Below are 21,454 nucleotides of genomic sequence, written 5' to 3'. Positions count from 1 at the left end.
AGTGGCTTATTTGGAGTTCAAATTTAGGAGTGGCTTATTTTGGAGTTTAATTTTCTGGCTGGTGTTAAACCACCATGGACTAGTTTTCTATTTAAAGACAAAAAAAATTTAAGAGAATTCTCTGAGCCACAGGAAGGAGTTCCTTGTCACCATCTCCTGTGCCTGTCCTGCAGGTGGCAAAGAGAAGTCCCTTGACTGGTGGTAGTGGAAGCTTATAAATTGACTGTTCATATGAAAACCTTTACTTTCTCTTCTCCTCCAAATCTCAGGGTCCTGCAGGCAGGGCAAGTGGAAGCTGGGTTATCCCAGCTTTAAGGGCTGTTCCCTTCCACAGGTTTAATCTGTGCTGCTGTCTTGGTTACAGCCAGGACAGGGTTATTTTTTTTTTGCAGTAGCCATGAGGGGGCATGACCAGAACCCTAATGTTATTTCATGCCACCCCACTTCATTGGGGGGTCAGGGTGGGGAGAGGGATTCTCTTTGGTAAAAGAAGTCCCATCAAGGCAGGGTCTATGGTAAGCACCGTCTCTTTTGTACACATTTTTAGTTAATATTGTTGGTGTTACTATTCATTCTTATGTCATTGCTGTTTCCAGGAAATTGTTCTTAGCCTGTAATCTTTCACCTTTCATACTTTCAACTCCCAACTCCATTTCAGGAGTGGGAAGGGGGAAGGGAGGGAGAGTGAGAGAGTGAACTGTTCATAAATCAGGACATCTGCTTTAACAATCTGCATATGAAATACGTGAGGCTGGGAAGCATGACTGGATTTGCCCTTAGTTTTGATTTTGTCAGAGATCTGCCAATTAGGATTTGTTCCAACATAATGAAGTCGGCTGTTGGCGGGATGTAATCTTCTATTGATCCCTGAGGCTTGGCAAAATAGAAACACAGATGAATGAAATACGCTATACAGTCTATTTGGATTTTCACTTGATGTTTATTTCTGTAAGTGCTTTTTTTTTTTTTTTTTTTTGTTTCTACAGCTTTCATTGTGCCTGATTATATCAAGTATTTTCTCTTATCTGTCAGCTTGGACTGTTTTATTCCTCTTCATGAACCTGAAATGCAATTGAGATAGTATACATCTGTTAAAAATAGAAGTGTTAAGGAGTTTTGGTGTAAGTTCACAAGTAGATGACAAAAGCTTCACTAATGCTTCTGCTCCCTGTTATTAGCAGTTTGTATCTGAAATAGACTAGCAGCAGTCTAGCCAACATTTGCCATCTTATTCCAGCTAACAATGCAGGTATCCAGTCTTCATTCTAGATTACATAGATCCTTTTGATGGCAGAGGACTTCTACAACCCTTTTTCAATAGATGATGGTGCCAGGAAATGGGTACTGGTAGCAGTAGACACGGTATTTCTAATGCTACAGGATTAAAGTAGTCTCTACAATGCCCTTCTCTCCCCAAAGGAGATACCATGATTTTTGGGACAGCAGCCTCCACCTGAATGGGTTTCCTGGCAGACCCTTCTTGTGGAGCTGCCACCTCTACAAGCACCACTGAGCTCATCTTTTGGCAGTGCAACACCCTGTTACATTGCCAGAGCTGCAGTCAGTGTTGGCAAACACAATCTGACTAGTAAAAACAGGCATCACTTTTCTGTGACTTCTGTATATTTGAGGCAGAAGGACCAGTAAGGTACAGGAAATAAACACCAACTGTAACAGTATTTTTAAAATAAATTATTCTCATGGTGTACCTATTTCAGTGTTTGTGTGATGCCATGGCTTTGTGAATCCTTAAATGAATCTATATTAGTTTGGGGTTTTTTTTTTGGTGGGGGTAGAATAATTTAGAAAAATCTGTGGAAATTTTTTAGCCTTAGAAGCTGCAAATCTTTTGAGGTTCAGTTACAGTACTGCTTCCATTGTACGTAAATGTGTGAAAAAACAGATGTTCAGGTAGTTTTAATTATCTTTGCTGGAGCAAAAGTGGTTTATATCAGTCAAAGGTGACTTAATTAGGCCCATATAAAAGCAGAAATTAAGAGTGTGAAGGGATTTTCTCCCCTTTCTTAACTTGGGAGCTATCAACTCCATAAAATTTATGTGATGTTAAGCATGGAAGTTTGTTTCACTTGCAAATGAAATAGATTTAGCAATGATCCAGCTCCTCTTTCTGTCATCCCTAAAAGTGACAACCCCACTCTTACTTGCCCTGTTTACCACAAGGCAAGCATTGACAAGTTTGCTTTCAGTTACAGACTAGGTTCTTAAGTGCCTTCTAGTTTCATCACGATAATTCTGCTGCCATTTAGTTCAAGTGCAAAACACCACAAATGACTTCCCAGCACCTAAGTGACTAACCACCAATATTTTCTTTTCATCCAGCTCTTCAAATTGTATAATACAAGTTCATTGAAAGAGCAATGTTAAAATATCTGCTAATGTGGTAATAGCCAGGCTCTACTACATACATAGAAATCTAGATCATCAGGGAGAGAAAAAGATGGAGTTTCTTAATATCCCTTACAAAAAGAAATCCCAAAACCCAAAAGAAATCCACCAAACCACCAGTTCTGCTTTTACTGCTGAGAACAGAGGTTAAAAGACAAATACAGAGAATATATTTTGTCTAAGTGTCAGATTGCTGTCCTACAGGGTTACCTTAATATTAAAATAAAGGGCAGAGGGGAAAAAAATGTAGAAACACAAGAATTTATCCTAGTCCACACTACTTTCAGAGATGTAAGAGATACAGAGCATCCATTATTGTGTGTTAAACACTCACATCTACCCCATACCCTAGTGTGACCATACCTTTTTCATGCCAATGTCTCTTGACTTGCTCCTCAGCTTATTAACTTGAGATTCAGCTATTTCAGCCCTTTCTTCAGCATCATCCAAATCATGTTGCTGTTTTCTGTACTTTGAGAGGTACAGATTGGCTTGAGCTTCCTGGTGAGAAAAAAAGAGAGCAGCTGATTTCCTCCTGTCCACATGAAACAAAGCTTTTAATTTCAAGTGGGATGGAAAGTGCTCAGCGTGAGCAGGTATTAGCTGTATGGGCACCACTTGCCTCCTGCAGAACTGAGATTGTTGTTTTACAAAGTTGATATTTCTAGTGGCATTTTTCATGTTTAGTGAACTGAGATGCCCTCAATGTGTCTTCTGAGGGGTTAGGAGGCAAAAAGTCCCTCCTGTTCTTTCCCTTCCTTCCCTTCTCTTGAAAATTATACTGCTGTCTTAGGATAAAATGGAATACTTTTTCTTAAATATAATCAACAGATATAGTATATGTTTTATTATATTTACTATATATATGCTATATATTTTATTTATAGTAAATATAAATACAGTTTTATATGCAGGGCCTATATAGATATGAAAAGAAATATTTATGGACACAAAATGTGTATTTGTACTGGAAGTTTCTATGGATAAAACATTGTGGGTTTAGAACAATACATCTCTCAAAGGTAAAAAGGCCCAAATAGTTGCTTACAGCTTCCTCTGCTTGGTGCTTGTAACTCTTCACTTTTAATTGTAGCTTGTCAATCAGATCCTGCATCCTGGCAAGATTCTTCTTATCTTCTTCTGCCTGTATCAAAACACCATTAATTGGATTGATAGAGTAAAAAGGCTTAAAGCATCTCCCACAATACAATAATTATGGATGCTATACATATCTTAGAAACTTATAGCTCAAAGCACAAACTTGCCATGTCCTCTGTACCCATGAGAAAATTTTTATACCATAATTAAAGATGTGTGTAAGTGTGGAGAGAGCACCCTTCCCATGTATAGATGAATATATATAGATATATATGTGCCCACACTTTCTGAGGTGTGCAGATTCACACAGGCAGAGTTCCTTGCTCAGGGGTGAGAAGCACACTTGTCATTATAAAGCATGTCATTATATATCAAAGCAGATAGGGGTGAGCCTAGAACTATGTAATTTGCATAATCTGAAGTTTGATTCGCAGGCATTTCTGGTAAAAAAAGCCTAATTTGAGCTGTCACACTCCATAAGCAGAGGGACCAACTAATTCTGCCCACTCACTATATTCAAAGAAAACAACCTTCAGCTTCTGCATACAAAAGTCAAAGTAAAACAACAGGTAGGAGGCTAAATAATCTCCTAAGGCAGACGGATGGGTTTAACTTCTCAATGCTGCTCAAAGCAAAAGGATAAGTGCTCTGTGCTGCAGGCCTTTTTTGAAGGGCAAGGAGCATGAGCTGCTGTTAGCAAACCTGCAGGAGGCTCAAGACTAGACCCTGCTGCTCAATAATGGGTGACAGAGCCCTGGGACTCAGCAACCCTCGTTGAGCAGGGTATTAGAGTCACCTGAGCCCTTCTGGCTCCTTTTAGCAACAGCAGCACAGCTGGGAAGGAGCTGGGCTCTTCCTTCCCTTGCATTGTAAATAGTCTTTGGAGCCTGTTCCATATTAATACTCTGCTAAAACTGTCCAAACCCCAGCAGCAGAGGCTTTCTAACATTAGTTACAGCAAATCAGGCATGAAGATGATGATCACTGGCACAGGTTGCCTAGAGAAGCTATGGATGCTCCATCCCTGGAGGAGTTCAAGGCCAGGTTGGATGGGGCTCTGAGCAGCCTGGTGTACTGGAAGGTGTCCCTGCACATGGCATGGTGTTGGAATGAGATGATCCCCAAGGTCCCTTCCAACCCAAAGCATTCTGTGATGGAAGCCCTAGGGGGATGTCCCTCCTGCAGTCAGACAGCTCTGACTGAGGCCATCCTTCACCCTTCACTGTGGCACTGAGGCTGTTTGTGGCATTCCTTGGCAGAGCCCTGGTGGCTGCAGCATACCTGGTAAGTCAGCTCCTTTATGCGCCTCTCAAACTTGCGGGCTCCTTTTTGGGAATCCGAATTGCGGCGGAGTTCAGCCTCAAGGTCATTCTCCAGCTCACGAACCTGCAAAAAACAAAAAACCCTTGCCATTATGCTACATATAGGCAAAGCAGCAAATAATTTCATTCACAGTTCAGGAAACACTGACTTGCTAGGCATCTCCATAGAGTCAAATTGCAGGAAGAGATCAAAATGTCATCTTTCCACTCTTTTTCATAAAAGTATTCCAGCTGCACCATCAGTCAGAGGTGTAGGCATGCAAAGGCCAAAAAAGTTTAACCAAAGCAAGTACTGGGAGAAGCCTTTGCTGATTTTAGGTGCTGGGGTTTTTTATTCTGTTTTAGTCAAGGCTTTGTTCATCTGCAGGTCAGCAGCTTGCAGCTGGGTAATTAAGGGGAAGCATGCCTCCAAGAACTGCTCATCTGCATTTTGTGAAACAGAGGAAAGTGTCCATACTACCCTTTCTCAGCCTGTATGAACTTATCAGGTAGCACTAGGCTACCAATCTAGTGCAAATTCAGTAAGCAGAAGGCAGTGTCTGAAGCTGGATCACAAACTTACCCTGGATTCCAGTTTTTGGATCTGCTTCTTGCCACCTTTCAGAGCTATTTGTTCTGCTTCATCCAGTCGCTTCTGGAGGTCTTTAATGGTTTGCTCCATGTTCTTCTTCATTCTCTCTAAATGAGCACTGGTATCCTGCTCCTTTTTGAGCTCCTCAGCCATCATTGCTGCCTGAAAAACAACCACATTTTACAGGAAATCCCATATGCTGTTGGATTGTGTTTCAGAATAAATGGTGGAAGACTAGTCCTGAACTATCCCTTATTTGGATAATTCACTGTAGCCAAAGCTCCACAGAATACCTTCTGTGTGCATATCTTGCCTGGACAGAGAAAATAGAAGGGCAAAAAAGCCTCAGAGGCCTTTCTTCCCCTCTCTGTTTTAATGCTTTTATTTAAGATTCCACCTCTCCATTTTTCTTGTGTTCTTTACATCTGTGCTAAACCACTAGGGCTCTCATTTGCAATGCCTACAAGTAAGCCTCTGACATTCACTGCACTTCAGTGTCCTTAGATGCTGTGGTATGAAATGAAGTGAACAAGGAACCAGCCTACTTACATCTGTGATTGCTTTCTTGGCTTTTTCTTCTGCATTCCGGCACTCCTGGAGTGCCTCTTCCACTTCATTCTGCATCTGGGAAATGTCACCCTCCAGCTTCTTCTTTTGATTGATCAAGCTTGTGTTCTTTTATAAAGTTTTCCCCAAATGAATAGTGGAAAAGGAGGAAAAGTGACAATTAGAGACAATTCCTCTAAATACCATAGCACACCAAGGCTTCTGATTTTTGCCACTTGTGCATTACTCAGAGCAATATTTGGGAATGGAGACCCAGGTATTTGGTAAGGGCTGGCTTGACTAGCATGGGGAGGTTCAGACTGAAGAAATATTAAAAATCCTCTCAAAGCTGTAAATATTCAGATTTTGATCCAGATAAAATAATAAGCAGTAGGCCGAAATGGAAGAATTAATAAGGCTGTTCGTTTTGGTAAATTAATGATCCTTAATCAGCCAATGAGGGGATTAAAATGTCAACAGTGCAAAACATCAACAGCCTGTGGCACATTTTCATTTCTTTGTTACTATTATTTGGTGAAGAGAAGATTTGGGTTTTAGTAAAAGTGCTGTCATGCCCCTCCATGGCACCCTAGAAGTGGCAGTGTCTACCTGGACAACGTCCAAAGGCTGACCTCGATGGACACCTGCAGGCACAGAGAGCACTTTGCTGCAGGTGGGTTCCTGTGGTGTCCTACCCTGTTCTCCCCATTGTGACAGCTCAGCCTCTTAGTAACATCACAAAAGCAGGGCCTGCGTTGTTCTCCAGAGGAATGCCTCACTGTCCAGGGCATGGCTTAACTAAAGCAGGAAACTGGTTTTATAACAGGGAAGAATGAAAGAAGTCAAATTTCCTCTTTTTATTTTCCATCAGTGTTTTTTTTCTGGAAGCTGTTCAAAGCAGTTGGATGAATCATCAGTTCCAGCTAACTTGGAGTCAGGTGGCACATCTCCAGAGTGACTTAAACTTAACTCCTCTGCCCCATTTTCCCTCTGGAGGGATGCCAGGATGTGTCTGACTCTTTATGGACACTGCCAAACAGTGTCAGTGATCAAGAGAGAAGGCTCAGGTTAACCAGGGAGGGAGAGGGCACAGAAAAAGCCAACCTGAGTGTGAAGCAGGTTCACACGTTCAGTGGCTTCCAGCAGTTCGTGCTCTGCCAGCTTCCTTGCCCGTTCAGTCTGGTCCAGCAAAGCCCTCAGCTCATCCAGCTCTGACTGGAGAAGATTGTTCCTCCTGTCAGAGACCGCCAGCTGCTCCTTCAGATCTTCATTCACGTGCCCTGAGTCATCCAGCTGCACCTGAAGCTCCTAAAATAAAGCATCACAACTCCATTTCAAGCCTCTCTTCTTATATCAGAGAAACCCAGATTGCAGCAGTTACCTGAGACCAACCTCAAGAATTTCAGTGCTTTTTAAATTTATTATGTTGTTATTTTATTTCCAAACTGTAAGCTGAATAGCTTTTGTGGTATGTGGTGCAATGGAGGAAAAAAAATCTGTGTGCTCAAATCTCTCAGAGCTGGTGGTTCTGAGAGAGGAGACAACAGAAGAGGTGCCTTGGCAAGAAACACTTCCTTTTTTTTTTTTTTTTTAAGCTATTACAAACATTGATGCAAACAACAAAACTGAATATATACATTCTCCCTGTACTCCAGACAACCCACTTGCTCTCTGCTTCTTTTAAAAGCCTTGTGAGCTCACGAGAAAATCACAGGTTTTGAGTTCCTCATGCTGCAGCTTTCTACCCCTCCAAGAGGCTGCAGCCAGCAAGGCTTTTATGGATGGATCTCATCCAGCTTGTGTGCAAGTCTAGAAGAAATCACATTTCAGTATTCTCTAAGTATCACCAAGGCTTTCCCTCTACATTGTTGGGAGTAGCTTCCCTCTTATTTACCATCCCCACTGCTGGTTTGCTCTGTGCTAAGGAAACTCAGCCTGCGAGTAGCACTGGGTGCTTGGGGGGGCCCCAGTACCTTTATTTGTGTCTGCAAGACACGTGCTGACTTGGTTGCTTCTGCAGCATGCCTGTTAGCATGGCTGAGCTGGATTTCCATCTCATTGAGGTCCCCTTCCATCTTCTTCTTCAGCCGGATGGCCTCGTTCCTGCTGCGGGCTTCAGAATCCAGGGTGGACTGCAGGGAATCTATGGCACGCTGCTGGTTCCTCCTGGGAAGGACATGGAGGATGAACAGAATGATTTTCCTCTCTGTTCAGGGATGTAGAAGTACTTGCAGAACTTTCTGAAAGTATCTCCCTTCCAGAAATAGTGTATTTCTGACTGACATAGGTAGCACACATACTACACACACACAACACACAGTTTCCAGAGCCTCACTGCTGTCCACCTGGCTGGTGTGCTTCACACCCTCAGCTAACTCCTGATCTGTCAGCATCTCTAGCATCCTTCTTCTGTGTTTTCTTTGCAGTACTGGAGCAAGGAGCACTCTCAGAACTCTTGTAAACACAAGCAAGTACAGATTTGAATCTGTAAGAAGCACTTCCAGCCTAACAGTCACTTAATAAAATATTTACTGAATAATTTCCTACAATTATTTACATCTCAGCCTTTTGCTGAAGGCTTTAGTGGAGAGGATTAATCACATTGAAGGTAGGTTGCTACATTCTAAGCTCCAGATTCTCTTTATAGTAAATGGCATGTTGTAAGCTATAATTTATTGTGTCTTAAAATAGATGTTGAAAAATTTTTTCTTGTGCTATTTATAATGGAAATGATTCATTAACACAAATCTGTGTTACAGACATCTAAATTTAGAAGTTATTAAACACACCCAGTTGACAGCCTGGTCCCCCTGGGAAAGGCAGCTTAATGTCAATTTAAAGACAAAACAGATCCAAACAGCCTAATTTTCTTGATTCTGTATCAGAGACATCCTACAACAAAAGTTTTGCTCTCTTACAACCAGAAAGCCACTCAGAATATGACACACGTGGAAACATTTATTTCGCTGCTGGCCAATTTCTGCTGAAAGTGTAGGAGTTCTGGGAAATCACCAAGTCAACAAGAAAAAACTTGAGGGCTGTATTGCTTCAGCAAGATACTGAACTGTGCCCTAGACTCACAGAAAACAGCACAGAATGTCTGCTGAACGCTCACTGTCAAGCTGAAGCAGAAAGCAGTGATTAGCACAGCTTGTCCTGACATCTGTGCAATCCAGACATCTGCAGGACACCAGAAGGTGAAAGGGCCAAAATATTCTTGGTTTTGAAGCACTTAACACATCAATCCCTCTTGGTTTGCTGGGCAGGGTGGGCCAGCTTGAACTTCCCCTTCCCTACCCTTTAGTCTATCAATGACCAATGGCATGATTCTTGAATTAATGACATTACAATACTGACTGATTCAAAGTTTTCTGAATAACTGAATAATATTATTCTGAATAATAATAGGCTAGCATGGCCTCCTCTTAAGGGTAAAACTCTTCAGACTTGCATTTCTGCTGAGTGGGAGGGGAGAGACAAAAGACACCATTCTCCTCTCATCTAATTGCTTTCCATTTTTTCCATTTATCTGTCTTACCTGCAAGTTCCTCTCCTGTTCCATTCACACTTTCTGCACATCTGCAATCCTCACTGTTTATCCAAATGCTGTACACATAGCAGCAAGCTTCTCACATCCTCCCACACTCAGTGCAGCTGTAATTGCATAAATTAACTAAATGCCTTTAGATAACATAGGTTTGAGCACCACTGAGGCAAGTACTGCTGATTTTGCTGGGGGGTCCCCTTGGGAAGCAGCCTAATCCACACATGATTAGGAGATGGCAGCTCTCTAGACCTACTCACCTCCATACTGTCAACACACAGAGTTAGTGGCCCTGGTCTGCTGTGAATTGATTCTGCCAGCCAGTTTTTTTACAGCTGCAGTGTGTTATGCATGATGGGTTTAATTGTACACTGTCAGAGACTGATCTGACAGGAATATCTGAACTGAGCAAGCGAAATGTGGCAGGGCTACACTTTGGAAAATAGTCAGGATTGTAGTAGTTTCTGATACTGAAAGTATCTGCCTATGCTGGCATAACTGCCTGTGGTGCATTTAACTGCCTTGGGTCTTGAGAATAGTTGCAGTCTTTTCAGATTTTCACTTAAGAAACATGCTGCTTCCTGCACAGTACCTTATATTTTCCATTTCTTCCTCCTTTTCTGTCAGTTTCCTTTCAAACTCTGCTTTAACCTGAGAAAGTTCAAGCTGGAAACGAAGGGTCTTGCTTTCTTCATGCTCCAAAGCTCCCTGAAATAGAAAACATCAAGAGCTTGCAAACCAGGAATTGATTATTTTTTTCCAAACTACAAACAGCTGCACAAACATGATCCCTTCACACTCCTCTTCCTGTTTCCTCCTTCCATTTCTCTCTCTTGGCAAGGACACGAGTAGCTTACATGGCAAAACAACACATTTATTTGCCTTCTAATGCAACCTGACAGCTGGAAAATGGAGCAGCAAGCTCCTCAGAGGACAAATTGTCAAGCAGTCAGTCCACAGCTCACAAAAAACACCCAAGCAACACACCAGCACCTTCAGCCCTGCCTGCATGGTTTTGACATCAACAGATGTTCCCTGCTCCACACCTCTGTACAGACACCCCCTGGAAATTTACAGGCTTGTAAGGGACAGAGATAAGCTGAAACAAGATAGTTGTTGGGAGAGTGAAGGGGTCCAAACATCCATCTCCTGCTGCTCACAAAAATCTCTCCACATAACAAAGCATTGTAATCTTCCCAATTACATAACCTTATTTGGCAAGTTGGCTTCAAGGAAAGAAATAACAGATATCAGCTCTGTATGACAAAATGCAAAAACTCTCTGTCCATTCTTTCCAGTTAACACTAAGACAAGTCTGTGAAACTGGGATGATTTGTTCTTATGTCTTTATTCCCACATTTCTCTCATATGTGGAAGTGAAGCACTAAGCAAACAACAGCCTATAGAGAAATAGCAAGGCCTCTGACTTTCAGGTCTTGCATAAGCCAGGCTCAGTGTCATTCTGTCTCCCTGCTGCTCTCACTGAACAGGAACGAAAGCACAGAACTAAATATATTATGGGAGGTGCTCTGTGAAGGGTGGAACTGCACAAGCTTAGCTATGCTCCCCTCGAGAGAATGAGGAAACAGAATGAGGATTGTGAAAACAAAGCTGTGCAAAATCCCTGCTGATCTCCAGCCAACATGCAGCAGGTCTGTCATATACACACATCATGACCAGGAGCCACAACATATTAATGGGAACAGCACATGGAAATTCTTTGTCATCAGCAGTGACTGCCAGAGGCCCAAATTCACAAGAAAGGGAGAAAATCTGCATTAACCCATTTTTTCACATTTGGAATAAGATACATCACTTCACTTTTGTTAGTTCCTAATACCACTGAGTTTTAGAAAGCCATTCTACACAGTCCAGGAAAGTAACCTGTGCCCCTTAGATCCCACAAGTACTGATGTATTCTTCCTGGCAAGGGAAGTTTTTTGACAGTACATAATCATTCTCCACATCTCAGAGCTGTGGAAGAAAGACATGCTCTGGGAAAGAAGGGCAGATGAAAAGGATGGAAAATCCTGATAAAGACTCTTCTGCCCTTGAGCTTTTTTTCTTACCTCCGCTTCTTCCAGAGCCAGCTGAACTTCCGACTTCTCTTGCTCAACCTGCTTTTTGATTTTTTCTATTTCATGGAGGCTCTTGTTTCCTTCACTAATCTGATTGGTCAGATCAGAAATCTCCTCTGAAAAAAAAAGAGAATGGATGCATTTAGCAAACAAATAGTTTGGAACAGCCTGCAATTCATGGAGTGTTGAATAGAGGACCCATACCTCAGACTGCTACTCAAGGGCCCTTCTGTACAAGAGCCCTGCCTTGCTTTCACTTACAGCAAGATTTTTTTACCTGTACAACTTGAAGGCACAGCTTTTCTTGGGAATAATGCTTTTTGAAGTGGCTATAAGGATTCAGTTTTTATCTGTGATCTGCAGGCTAGGAGCACCATGCTCTGCTTTTTAGGCTTCATCCTCTGCACCTCCATCATCTTTCTTGTTCCTCCCCTGAGTCTGCCTCCTCTGCCAGTGGATTTCATTGACAGGGGGGCAAAGGCAAGCCTTCTCTGCTCTGCCCATACCAATGTTTGTGTTCAAAACATTCACTGGCAGCATCAGTGTCTCAAATGACTCTGAAAGGCTCATCTCAGCATGAGATAAACCTCTTTCCCACACTGCTGCTGCATCCCTCCAGCCATCTGCTGATGTGGCTGCAGGACATGGATGAAGCCTACCTTGGAGGTTCTTGTTTTCCCTTTTCAAAGTCTCCAGGTGGTCCAGTGTCTCCTCATAGGCATTCTTCAGCTTGAAGAGCTCAGTGCTGAGGCCACGGGCCTCCTTCTGGGAAGCCTCCAGCTCTGCCTGTGACTCCTCATACTTCTGCTTCCAGTCACTGATGATCTTGTCAAACCCGCGCTGCTTCTTGTCCAGCGAGGCAGCTGCTGAGTTGGCCTTCTCCAGGTCAATCATCATGTCTTCCAGCTCATTCTGCAGCCTGTGCTTGGTCTTTTCTAGAGAAGAGCACTTGGCATTGGCTGCCTCAATTGCTTCCTCAGCTTCTTGCAGGCGAGCAGCGAGCTTCTTCCTACCAGGTGGGAAGACACAGTGAAATGAGCAAGTGTCACTGCTGCATGTTATCCAGAAAAACTGACACCAAAGCAATAGCTCAGTAAATCAGTTCTGAAAGGGAAAACAGGGAAGGGGTGAGGATGAGGACAGGGCAAGGTGAAGAGGAACAGAGAAGGAAGTTGAGCCTCTAGAGAGAAGGGACTATGATGGAAAAAACCAGCTTAAATTATGAATACTGGTATGTGGCAAAACATTTTGTGTGTGTCTGTGAATATTTGCAATTATCTTCTGAACTCAGGCATCAGCTAACTACTTACTAACTGTAACCAGTATGGGCTGATTGTAAATTTTTTATAAGACCTGCTCATTTGACAGTGTCATTTTCCTACAGTTAAAAGATATGAGGCAACCACCAGTTAGGAGGCTAGTCATGCCCTAGGCTTTTGTTCACAGACTATTTAAATTGGGAAAACAGGGAATCCTGGCAAGAAGAGGTGCTGGAAAGAAAGGGCAGCCTAGAAAAAGGATAATGGAGATACTAAATGAAGAAAATATGCTGAAAATGTGGTAAGATCCTGCAGATCAGAGATCTGCAGAGGCAGAAGTTGGAGATGTTCAGAGATTTTGCCCAGCAATCTGAGTCTGGTAACTGGGAGCAGCTGTACAGTATGAGCCAACATGACTTTCTGCCTTTTCCAGAGCAGCCATCATCTCCCAGTGGGAAAAGGGAAGTCAAGACCAAGGAAACATAGTGCTGGGCCAGGGCAAGGTAAGAGAGTGTGACATAATTAGGTAAGACGATCTAATTGTGTTAGTTCTCAAATAAACCCCAGTATCCACAGCCACTGCTCCAGGGACAAGCACTCAGTAGAAACATTGACCTGCCCAAACAATATGAAGAACAGGACAGCCCCAAATTACAACACTGAGTCAGAGGGACTTTCCACCCAGGAAAATTTCCAGCCCTATTTCCTTAGCACACAACAAGGTGAGCACAGTCCTGCCAGTCACGCTGAAGCCCACATAACTCACTTGGCATCTTCCAGCTCCTCGGTTCTCTGAATGGCATCAGTCTCATACTTGGTTCTCCACTGTGCCACTTCTGCATTTCCCTTGGAGAGAGCCCTCTGCAGCTCTGCCTTGGCCTCCTGCTCCTCCTCATACTGCTCCCGCAGGAGATCACAGTCATGCCTGGCCGCTTGCAGGGCATGAGCCAGGGCGTTTTTGGACTGCAGGGACAGAAAGGTCACATCATGGCAAGGTGACCTACAGCAAAGCCAAAACAAACAGCCCCTAGGAACTCTAAGGGAGGCTTAAGCTTCTTTTTTCTTTTTTGCCTCTTGACAGTCCAGGTCAAGTGAGGTGAAAATTGTTTGAAGTCATCCCTAACTGGTGACATGAGGAGGAAGCTATCAGGACTGAGGATAATTTATTAACTTTGGAGAAACAACCCTAACTTTTAAGATGTAGGACCTGTGATTTTGGCTATCCTACTGGGTAAGTTTTATTTAGCATTTATGTACACCAATGATTTTCCCAAACTCTTGTGACTTGCCTCAGTCGGGGGCAGGAACTTAAATCAGTACAATTAGTAGGAATCATTGTCATTCCTACATCTCATTTCAGCTTTTATCTAGGCTACAATTGAACATGAACACTTTTGGCCGTTCCATTTCAAAGAATGGGACACAAAGAATTACCTTGGTTTCCTCCTCTAGCTGTCTCTTAAGTTCTTCAATCTGTTGTGTAAAGGATGTTTTTCCCCGGGACAACTGACTTATCAGAGACTCCTTCTCTTCAAGTTGTCTAATAAACTCACCTGCCACAAGATTTGACAAATAAACAAAAAAGAAAAGAGCAAGTTGATGAAATGACAAAGTTGCAGTCAAAAATCATAGTCCTACCTGTCTAATTCTGCTGAGGAAAAGAACTCACAGTGATTGTGGTTGTGATTGACATGTTGTGAAGCTTCTTCCAAAGTTGTAGCCATCAAGATATTTCATCAGGATAGTTTTTCTTAGATTATTTTTTATTTTTATTTTTTAGGGTTGAGTTTAGTGACTTGAATTTTCTTTCTTGGTCATTTGGGGTTTTTTGTACTGCCAATAGTTTGATTCATTAATTTTTACTTCAGTTTGTGGATCAGACCAGATTGATCCTTACTTCCATGGGCAGCTATAGCTGGTTTTACTTTTTTCACTATTTTTTATTGCTTTTACGCTGACTTCTTTTCAGTGGGCTGCAAAGCACCCCTGAGAACCTTACAATGACCTGCATACTGAAAGATGAGCACAGGAAGTGTGTCTCTGCAGGGCAAAACCACAGTCTTACAGGAGACACAGAAGTTACAACAGGAAATGAAAAATATATTTGAAAATACACAGAACAGTGATGTCTGATGAGTATGCAGAAATTAAACAAGACTGCTCTGGCCAAAAAGGTAGCAAGAAGTTAGTGGATATGAGGTATTTAGGGGATATGTGAACATCTTCTAGGGTGCAATGCTCAATGAGGAAGATGGGATTCATATAGGCCCAACTCCTTTTCCCCTCTAGCATTTCTAGATGCACATATCCTTGTTCCTGAAACAATAGGTACCTAGGCAGCCTGGCACATCCTGGGTTCTGAGCTGGCCCATACAATTTGGCTCATGAGATTATATCACTGTATGCTGATAAATGTGGGCATAGACTTGTTTTAAAAGCCAGTCCAAGGCAAGGTTTCCCCACCAAGGTTATAAGAATGCTGAAGATAGAAATATCAAAAGACACAAAGCTACTGCTCCATTCAGTAATCCCAGCCCTGCCACTTTCAGTGGAGATGCCATTGCAGAACACATTTCACTGATGTAATACAGAGGTGCCCCATATAAATTCCTGGGGCACAGTCTATCTGGGTGGAACATGCACATACCATTCTCACTCTGGAGTTTAGTCTTCTGAGTAGTGAGGTCGTTCATGAGGCGAGTCATTTCCTCCAGTTTTGTTTTTGTCTCATTCAGATGGTCTTCATAAGTGCGACAAAGCTTCTCTGCATTGGCCTAATGAAAATCAGGAGAAAAGACAAAGAAAATTGTAGCCTCCAGGCAAACATTTGGAAGCTGTAGCCTTCAAAATGTATTGTTTTTTCTGTGTGTTTGTGTTCCAGGGGAATGGCATACAGTAAAGACACAAATATCACAGCAGTAGAGCAGGGAAGTGCAGCCCCATGTCTATGATCCCAGGCCATGGGACTCCCCATCAGGCCTTCCACGTTTGTTTTCCCTGAATTGTGTTCTGAATGTAAGCACCAGTGTAAAAAGACTCTGCAAGAACTTCAGCAGCAGTCACATGCCTATGAAGTTCAGACATAGCTGCCTCATAATTGCTAGATGGGAAAATCACCTCCAATGAAAATTGCTCTACTGATTCTGCTTTAATTGCCATTTATCATAAATTGGGTTTGATGACAGCTTTCTAACTCTGAGAATACTGACATTTCTTTTTCCTCACTTGCACTGAAAGAAATCTATTTCAAGTGCTCTGAAAGCTACTGAGATTATCTACTTAGGAAACAAAATCCACAATTCAGCTGTAGGAAGTGAAAATACGTGGTGTGACCATGCAAGCCTTTGCTTTCTACTCCGTGCTAGCATGGATCAAAACTAAACCAAGGGCAGGATCTGAGAGGACTCTGCTTAAGGTGAGAGATATCCTGGCTTGAATGGCATCACTCCAGTTGTCACCAGCCTGGAGGAGCCTAATTTACATGACATGTTTTTTTGCCCTGAGATACATGGATAAACAGCATGCCTGCGGCTGAGGATGCACTGTGTGTATCAGACAGGCCATCTTAATTGCTGTCCCATCTCTAGGGAAGAAGGGCTGTACCACAGCTGGGTAAGGGAGACATGGTGCAAGACACCACCTTCTAAAAAACCTCAGCCAGGTTATGTTGGGTTGATGTGGGCAGAAATGTGTATTCTGTCACCATCTGTTGTAGCCGGGTGGGGCAGTGACCCTTATCTCTGTGGCACATATTATCTGCTAATGGGCCATCTTTAAGACAAGGTGAAGCAATCATCTTTATCTTTTCCACAACCCATCCTCCCTCCAAGAAGATATCATCTGCTGCTGGGCCATTGAGTCTTACTGTATGGTTGATAAAATTAAATCATCTCATTGGGAGATGTCCCAGCCAGGGGGAGGAGCCAAGCCTTTCCTACCTAGATAAAAACTGAGATTTTGAAGAGCAAGTTATCCACTGGATTCCAGAGGAACACAGACCTTTCCACATCATCCCTGGACCTTCAGAGGAAAACTGCACTTTTCTACAGGAGCACTGCTTCTGTAGAAAGCACTGCAGAAGGACTGCAGCCACTATTTAATGGGACTGCTGCCAACACCCTGACTGACTGATAGGGTGTCAGGTTGTATTCTGACTCTGTCAGTGTCTTGGGATTGTTCTTAGTAATACTGTATTTCTATTTTAATTTTCCTAGTAAAGAATTGTTATTCCTAATTCCCCTATCTTTTCCTGAGAGCCCCTTAATTTCAAAATGATAATGGTAATTTGGAGGGAGGGGGTTTACCTTCTCCATTTCAAAGAGAAGCTTCTGCCTTTATTGGCAGACACCTGTCCTTCAAACCAGGACACAGGTAAACCTTCAGACCAGCCTTATCTACCCATGACTTTTAGTGTCTTTGGGAAGCATCAGGACCCTTACTTTCCCCTTGACCATCTGCTCCATGTTGGATGTCAGATCATCCACTTCCATCTTCAGCTCGCTTTTCTCCTTTTCCAGCTTCTGCTTGACCCTCTGCAGGTTGTCCAGCTGCTCGCCCATCTCGGCCACACTGTCGGAGTGCTTCTTCCTGAGCGTGGCGGCCGTGGCCTCGTAGTGCAGCGTGGCCTCCTCCAGGTCCCGCCGCAGCTTCAGGAACTCGGCCTCACGCTTCTTGTTCATCTCCAGCTGCGCGGCCGTGGCTCCCCCGGCCTCCTCCAGCCGCTCGCTCAGCTCCTCCAGCTCCCGCGCCAGGTCCGACCTCTGCTTCTCCACCTTGGCCCGAGCAGCTCTTTCTGCTTCCAACTCCTCTTCCAGTTCTTCTATACGAGCCTGCCACAGAAACACGAACACTTTTGGCTCAGTTTTAGGTGACTCCCAGCAGAAGACCATGAGGCACTGTAGTATTTCACTAATTTGGTTTATATTTCATTAATTTGGTTTACATTGCACTGAGAAAAATGGTTTGTACTGTACTCCCCTGAAGTTCTGTGAAGTTGGTTCAGCATTTTCTTAGCTCCTCCCAGCTGGTGCGACCCCCTTGACTGCAGCTCGATCTCCCCTCCCCTCACCCCGGGTTTGAAATTCCCCGCCACTCCTTTGTTCTCCCTCTTTTTCTTGGAAGCCTTCAGGAATAAAGCTTGGATCATTCCAGGAAAAGGAGCCTGCCTTGTCTTTTGCTTTGTCCATGTCGAGCTCCCTCCATCTCTGACCTAGAGCTAGCCAGAAAAGATGTTGGAGAGTGGGGGGATCGCGACATGTGGCGCCCAACGTGGGGCCTCCCATGAGGTGAGACCCCACACAGTGATCACAACAAGGCACCTCACAAACTGCAAAACCCTCTGCCAGCCCACATTTTACCTCACTGGCAGAAGCTCAGCAGTTAAAGGACTTGCCCATTTGTGCTGGTTAATCAGATCCTGAGCTACAGTAATGATGATGAGTCACATCTAGCTTGCAGTAGATTGCTCTGCAAGTTCTGGTTCAAGACACACAGGTCCAGTGCCTTGACCTTGTGTTCACATTGTGTTTGACATTCAGCTGAACTACACATGAGGAGTTACATGCTAGTAGGAGTAACAGCTACAAATTCTCATATTAAGACCTCCATGACTGGAGTAATTTCTCTCTAGAAGTGTTAAGACAAGGTTTCAATACAGCTGTGTGTAGAACTGCCTGGATAAAGAATATTTATTGGAAGTAGTCTTTTTTATTAAAAGATTATTTTCACCACTCTGCACTTTACATCCAAGTTATACAAATATTCTTTATTAACAAAAAAAATTGGAGCTGTTATTTTTGGGTCCAGGCATTGTGTTTGGACTGTGCTGAATTTCTTTGGCTTTTTAATTTCTGTTGAAAATTTCCTGTGTGTTTTAACCTTTTCTCTAAATTTCGAATCCATGCTTATCACAGCTGAACTCCTCTCCAGCACCTACCCTCACCTCCATGGTTTGGAACAATATTATTTGTTTAAAACAAAACATCAGAGCCTTTCTGCCTTGCCTGAAACCACTGCCATTCTGTGGTCATCTGTTCTGCTACTGGGGGGTAGCTATCCTCCGGGGGAAAAGGGATCTGTCTGGGAAGCTATGGAGATGTACCACTTTGTATCTCAAAAAGGAGCTCCAGCTAACCATGAAAACTTTTTGCAAAGTCTTTCAATGAGGCACAAAGAGAAACTTGTCCTAGGATATACGATAACAAAGCAAGCTGACCTGAAGCTCCTTGATCTTCTTCTGCAGCTGCATCACTATAGCTTGTTCATCTTCTATCTTGGAATTCAGCTGGCTCATTTCAAATTCTTTCCTGGCACAGGAAGGAAAATCCTGCTGTGACAATTTGCCTTGAAGCTTCAAGTTAGGATTTTGAAATTTTTAAAGAGTTGTTCAATAAAACTTCTAGCATATCTAAAAATGAGAACAATTGTCATGTATTGCAATTTGCATGAAAACACATTTTCCTCTGAGCAGCAGTTTCCAAGTCAAGCCTCTGAATGCATTTGTGCAATTATATTTCTGGTTCTTTGTCTCATAAAAAAACAACACTATTTTAAGATTCAATGGAAAAACATTTAACAAGAGTCAGGTCTCCTAACAACGCTACCACAGCTAGTTAGGATGAACAACTTTAGAGAATTTCTTCAGCTTTCTCCTCTAAGCAATGAAAAACATTAGTAAGTTTCTGGGTTGCTTATTTTTAATGTAAGAAAGATTAATGAATTCTAATGTTTCAAGTATCGTGTATGCAAGAGTAATTTTGCCTCCCTCCTTGGCTACACGTTTTCATAATGGAATTTTCTTACAGCAATCAGAGCAGGATGACACCTGAAGGCTCTTAAATGACACTGTAACTGTGCTGCTTTATTTGGTACAACAGAATCAACTTCTTACTTTTTCAGCTTTTCTTCCATCTGCAGCTTATCATTCTCCAAGTCCATGACACTCTCTTGGGTCAGCTTCAAATCCCCTTCCAGTTTGCGTTTTGCCCTTTCTAGATCCATCCTCACCTTCTTCTCTTGTTCAAGTGATCCCTCAAGCTTTAGGAGCAAAGTCACTTAATAAATATATTGAATATAGATGGTTTACAGCAGACAGATGTAGGCTGTGCCCAGTTCTGTGCTGAGTGAGCTGTGAAGCAGAAGCACTTAAGCACAAGCATCCTAGTTTACAGGGTTTGTTTTCTAGCAGCCAAGTGAGATAAGGGCTAAAGAAATAGAACAAAAGGGTTAGTCCATGCTTTACATTTGTGCAAGCATTACAGTTCTCTTAGCAGCAAAGTTCTGCTTGACTTCATGCCAGTTACACTGCAAGTGCAAGTTGGGAGGATTTTCCCTTGTTACTGCAATCCTTTGAAAGGCTGAACAGAGATCAATTTCTGCGGTGTTTCTGTAATTATACATTTTACAGACAGTACAAGGAGTACATTTCTAAAATGAGAGGACTACATTTCAAAGTTTTGCAACCTTTCAATCTCACTAAAGGTCCACTGTAAATGGTGGTCAAACGAGCCTTGTGAAGCATAAAGAGCCAGCTTACATCATCCACTTGCTGTTCCAGTTTCACTTTAGCTTTGCTCAGTGTGTTGACCTTGTCCTCTTCTGCTTGCAGGTCATCTAGAACTTGCTGATGAGATTCCTGCAAGGACTTTTTCTCCTTTGTAAGTTTGCTGATATTCTCATCAAGTGTTGCCATTTCTTCTGTCAGATTTTTGACCTGTGTGAGAAAGGAAGATGTGTTTGTAAGACTTTGAAGGAAGGGATTATCATAGCATGTCTCAAATGACTATCTGGTCTGAACTTGCTAGCAGGAAAATAAGAGAAAGAAAGGGATCTCCCCCCTCCCAGCACCTCATGGATTTTTGAATTAAATTACCATCAAGGGAGTTAATGTCTGCCAGTTTTTAGTGTGGGGGTAGTACATTATTTCAAACATACTAAATTATTTTCAGAGTCACTCCCATTGTGATGGACTCCAACTTCTGATTCTTTGTGGGAGGAGCAGGAGATAAGCTTTATATATTTACAGGAAGAAAGATGGAGGAATTCATGGTTACAACAGAAGATTGTTTATTTAAAAATGCCCCAAATAGGTATAATTCTTTAGCTGAAGTGCAGTAAGACTCACTTCAAGAAAAGAGGAAACTTAGATTCAGAGGTAAAAATTTTTACCTCATAAGGTCAAATTACTGTATCTACTGACCCTTCAGTGTTTAAAAAACAGTGTAAAAATATCACATTACAACATTTGTTGTAAAGGTAATCCCTGCCCAGCCTCTTCTGAACACATGGTGAAGTTCTGAATGTACCTTGTTTTCAGTAGCATGTTTCTCTTTCTCTACTTTTGCAAGTGTTATTTCAAGATCATCAATATCCTTCTTGAGCTCAGAGCACTCATCTTCCAATTTTCGCTTCTTAGAAGTCAGCTCAGAATTCATCTCTTCCTCATCCTCAACCCTCTCTGTCAGTTCCTTGACTTTGGCTTCCAGCTGAATCTTGGATTTAATCAGCAAGTCACAGCGTTCCTCAGCATCTGCCAGAGTGTCTTGCTCCTGGTGTGGCAAAAGGAAGAGGACAGCAATGACTGCCTGGCCTTTTTTCTCCCTCACTTTCCCCCTAGCCTGTAACTGGTCAGG

The 21,454-nt window shown here is 42.7% G+C and overlaps 1 protein-coding gene and 1 long non-coding RNA gene across 2 annotated transcripts in view; one reads left to right on the top strand and one right to left on the bottom strand.

Annotated features, from left to right (window-relative positions):
• Window positions 1-47: 47 nt before the first annotated feature.
• Window positions 48-21,454, bottom strand: part of MYH15 (myosin heavy chain 15) — a 47,740-nt gene continuing 26,333 nt past the window's right edge. Inside the window, exons 25-43 of the mRNA XM_056495105.1 lie at window positions 21,128-21,370; window positions 20,359-20,535; window positions 19,714-19,859; window positions 19,039-19,129; window positions 17,264-17,653; window positions 15,472-15,598; window positions 14,259-14,377; window positions 13,591-13,787; window positions 12,225-12,574; window positions 11,557-11,681; window positions 10,080-10,195; window positions 7,917-8,109; window positions 7,048-7,251; window positions 5,947-6,072; window positions 5,389-5,559; window positions 4,786-4,890; window positions 3,455-3,550; window positions 2,770-2,907; window positions 48-1,061 (exon numbers count right to left, since the gene is read on the bottom strand). Of these exons, the coding sequence (XP_056351080.1) occupies window positions 1,044-1,061; window positions 2,770-2,907; window positions 3,455-3,550; window positions 4,786-4,890; window positions 5,389-5,559; window positions 5,947-6,072; window positions 7,048-7,251; window positions 7,917-8,109; window positions 10,080-10,195; window positions 11,557-11,681; window positions 12,225-12,574; window positions 13,591-13,787; window positions 14,259-14,377; window positions 15,472-15,598; window positions 17,264-17,653; window positions 19,039-19,129; window positions 19,714-19,859; window positions 20,359-20,535; window positions 21,128-21,370 (3,132 nt within the window). The 3' untranslated portion in view covers window positions 48-1,043. The remainder of the gene's footprint in view (window positions 1,062-2,769; window positions 2,908-3,454; window positions 3,551-4,785; window positions 4,891-5,388; window positions 5,560-5,946; window positions 6,073-7,047; window positions 7,252-7,916; window positions 8,110-10,079; window positions 10,196-11,556; window positions 11,682-12,224; window positions 12,575-13,590; window positions 13,788-14,258; window positions 14,378-15,471; window positions 15,599-17,263; window positions 17,654-19,038; window positions 19,130-19,713; window positions 19,860-20,358; window positions 20,536-21,127; window positions 21,371-21,454) is intronic.
• On the top strand, window positions 8,017-21,326 carry LOC130254990 (uncharacterized). The gene is made up of 3 exons (XR_008840843.1): window positions 8,017-8,551; window positions 20,431-20,479; window positions 21,238-21,326. It is a non-coding gene; the product is annotated as an uncharacterized LOC130254990 (long non-coding RNA).

This window comes from Oenanthe melanoleuca, chromosome 1, assembly GCF_029582105.1.
Source record: "Oenanthe melanoleuca isolate GR-GAL-2019-014 chromosome 1, OMel1.0, whole genome shotgun sequence".
NCBI classification, from domain to species: Eukaryota; Metazoa; Chordata; class Aves; order Passeriformes; family Muscicapidae; genus Oenanthe; species Oenanthe melanoleuca.
The sequence above is the reverse complement of the archived record's forward strand: the minus strand, read 5'-3'. Positions and strand labels throughout refer to the sequence as shown.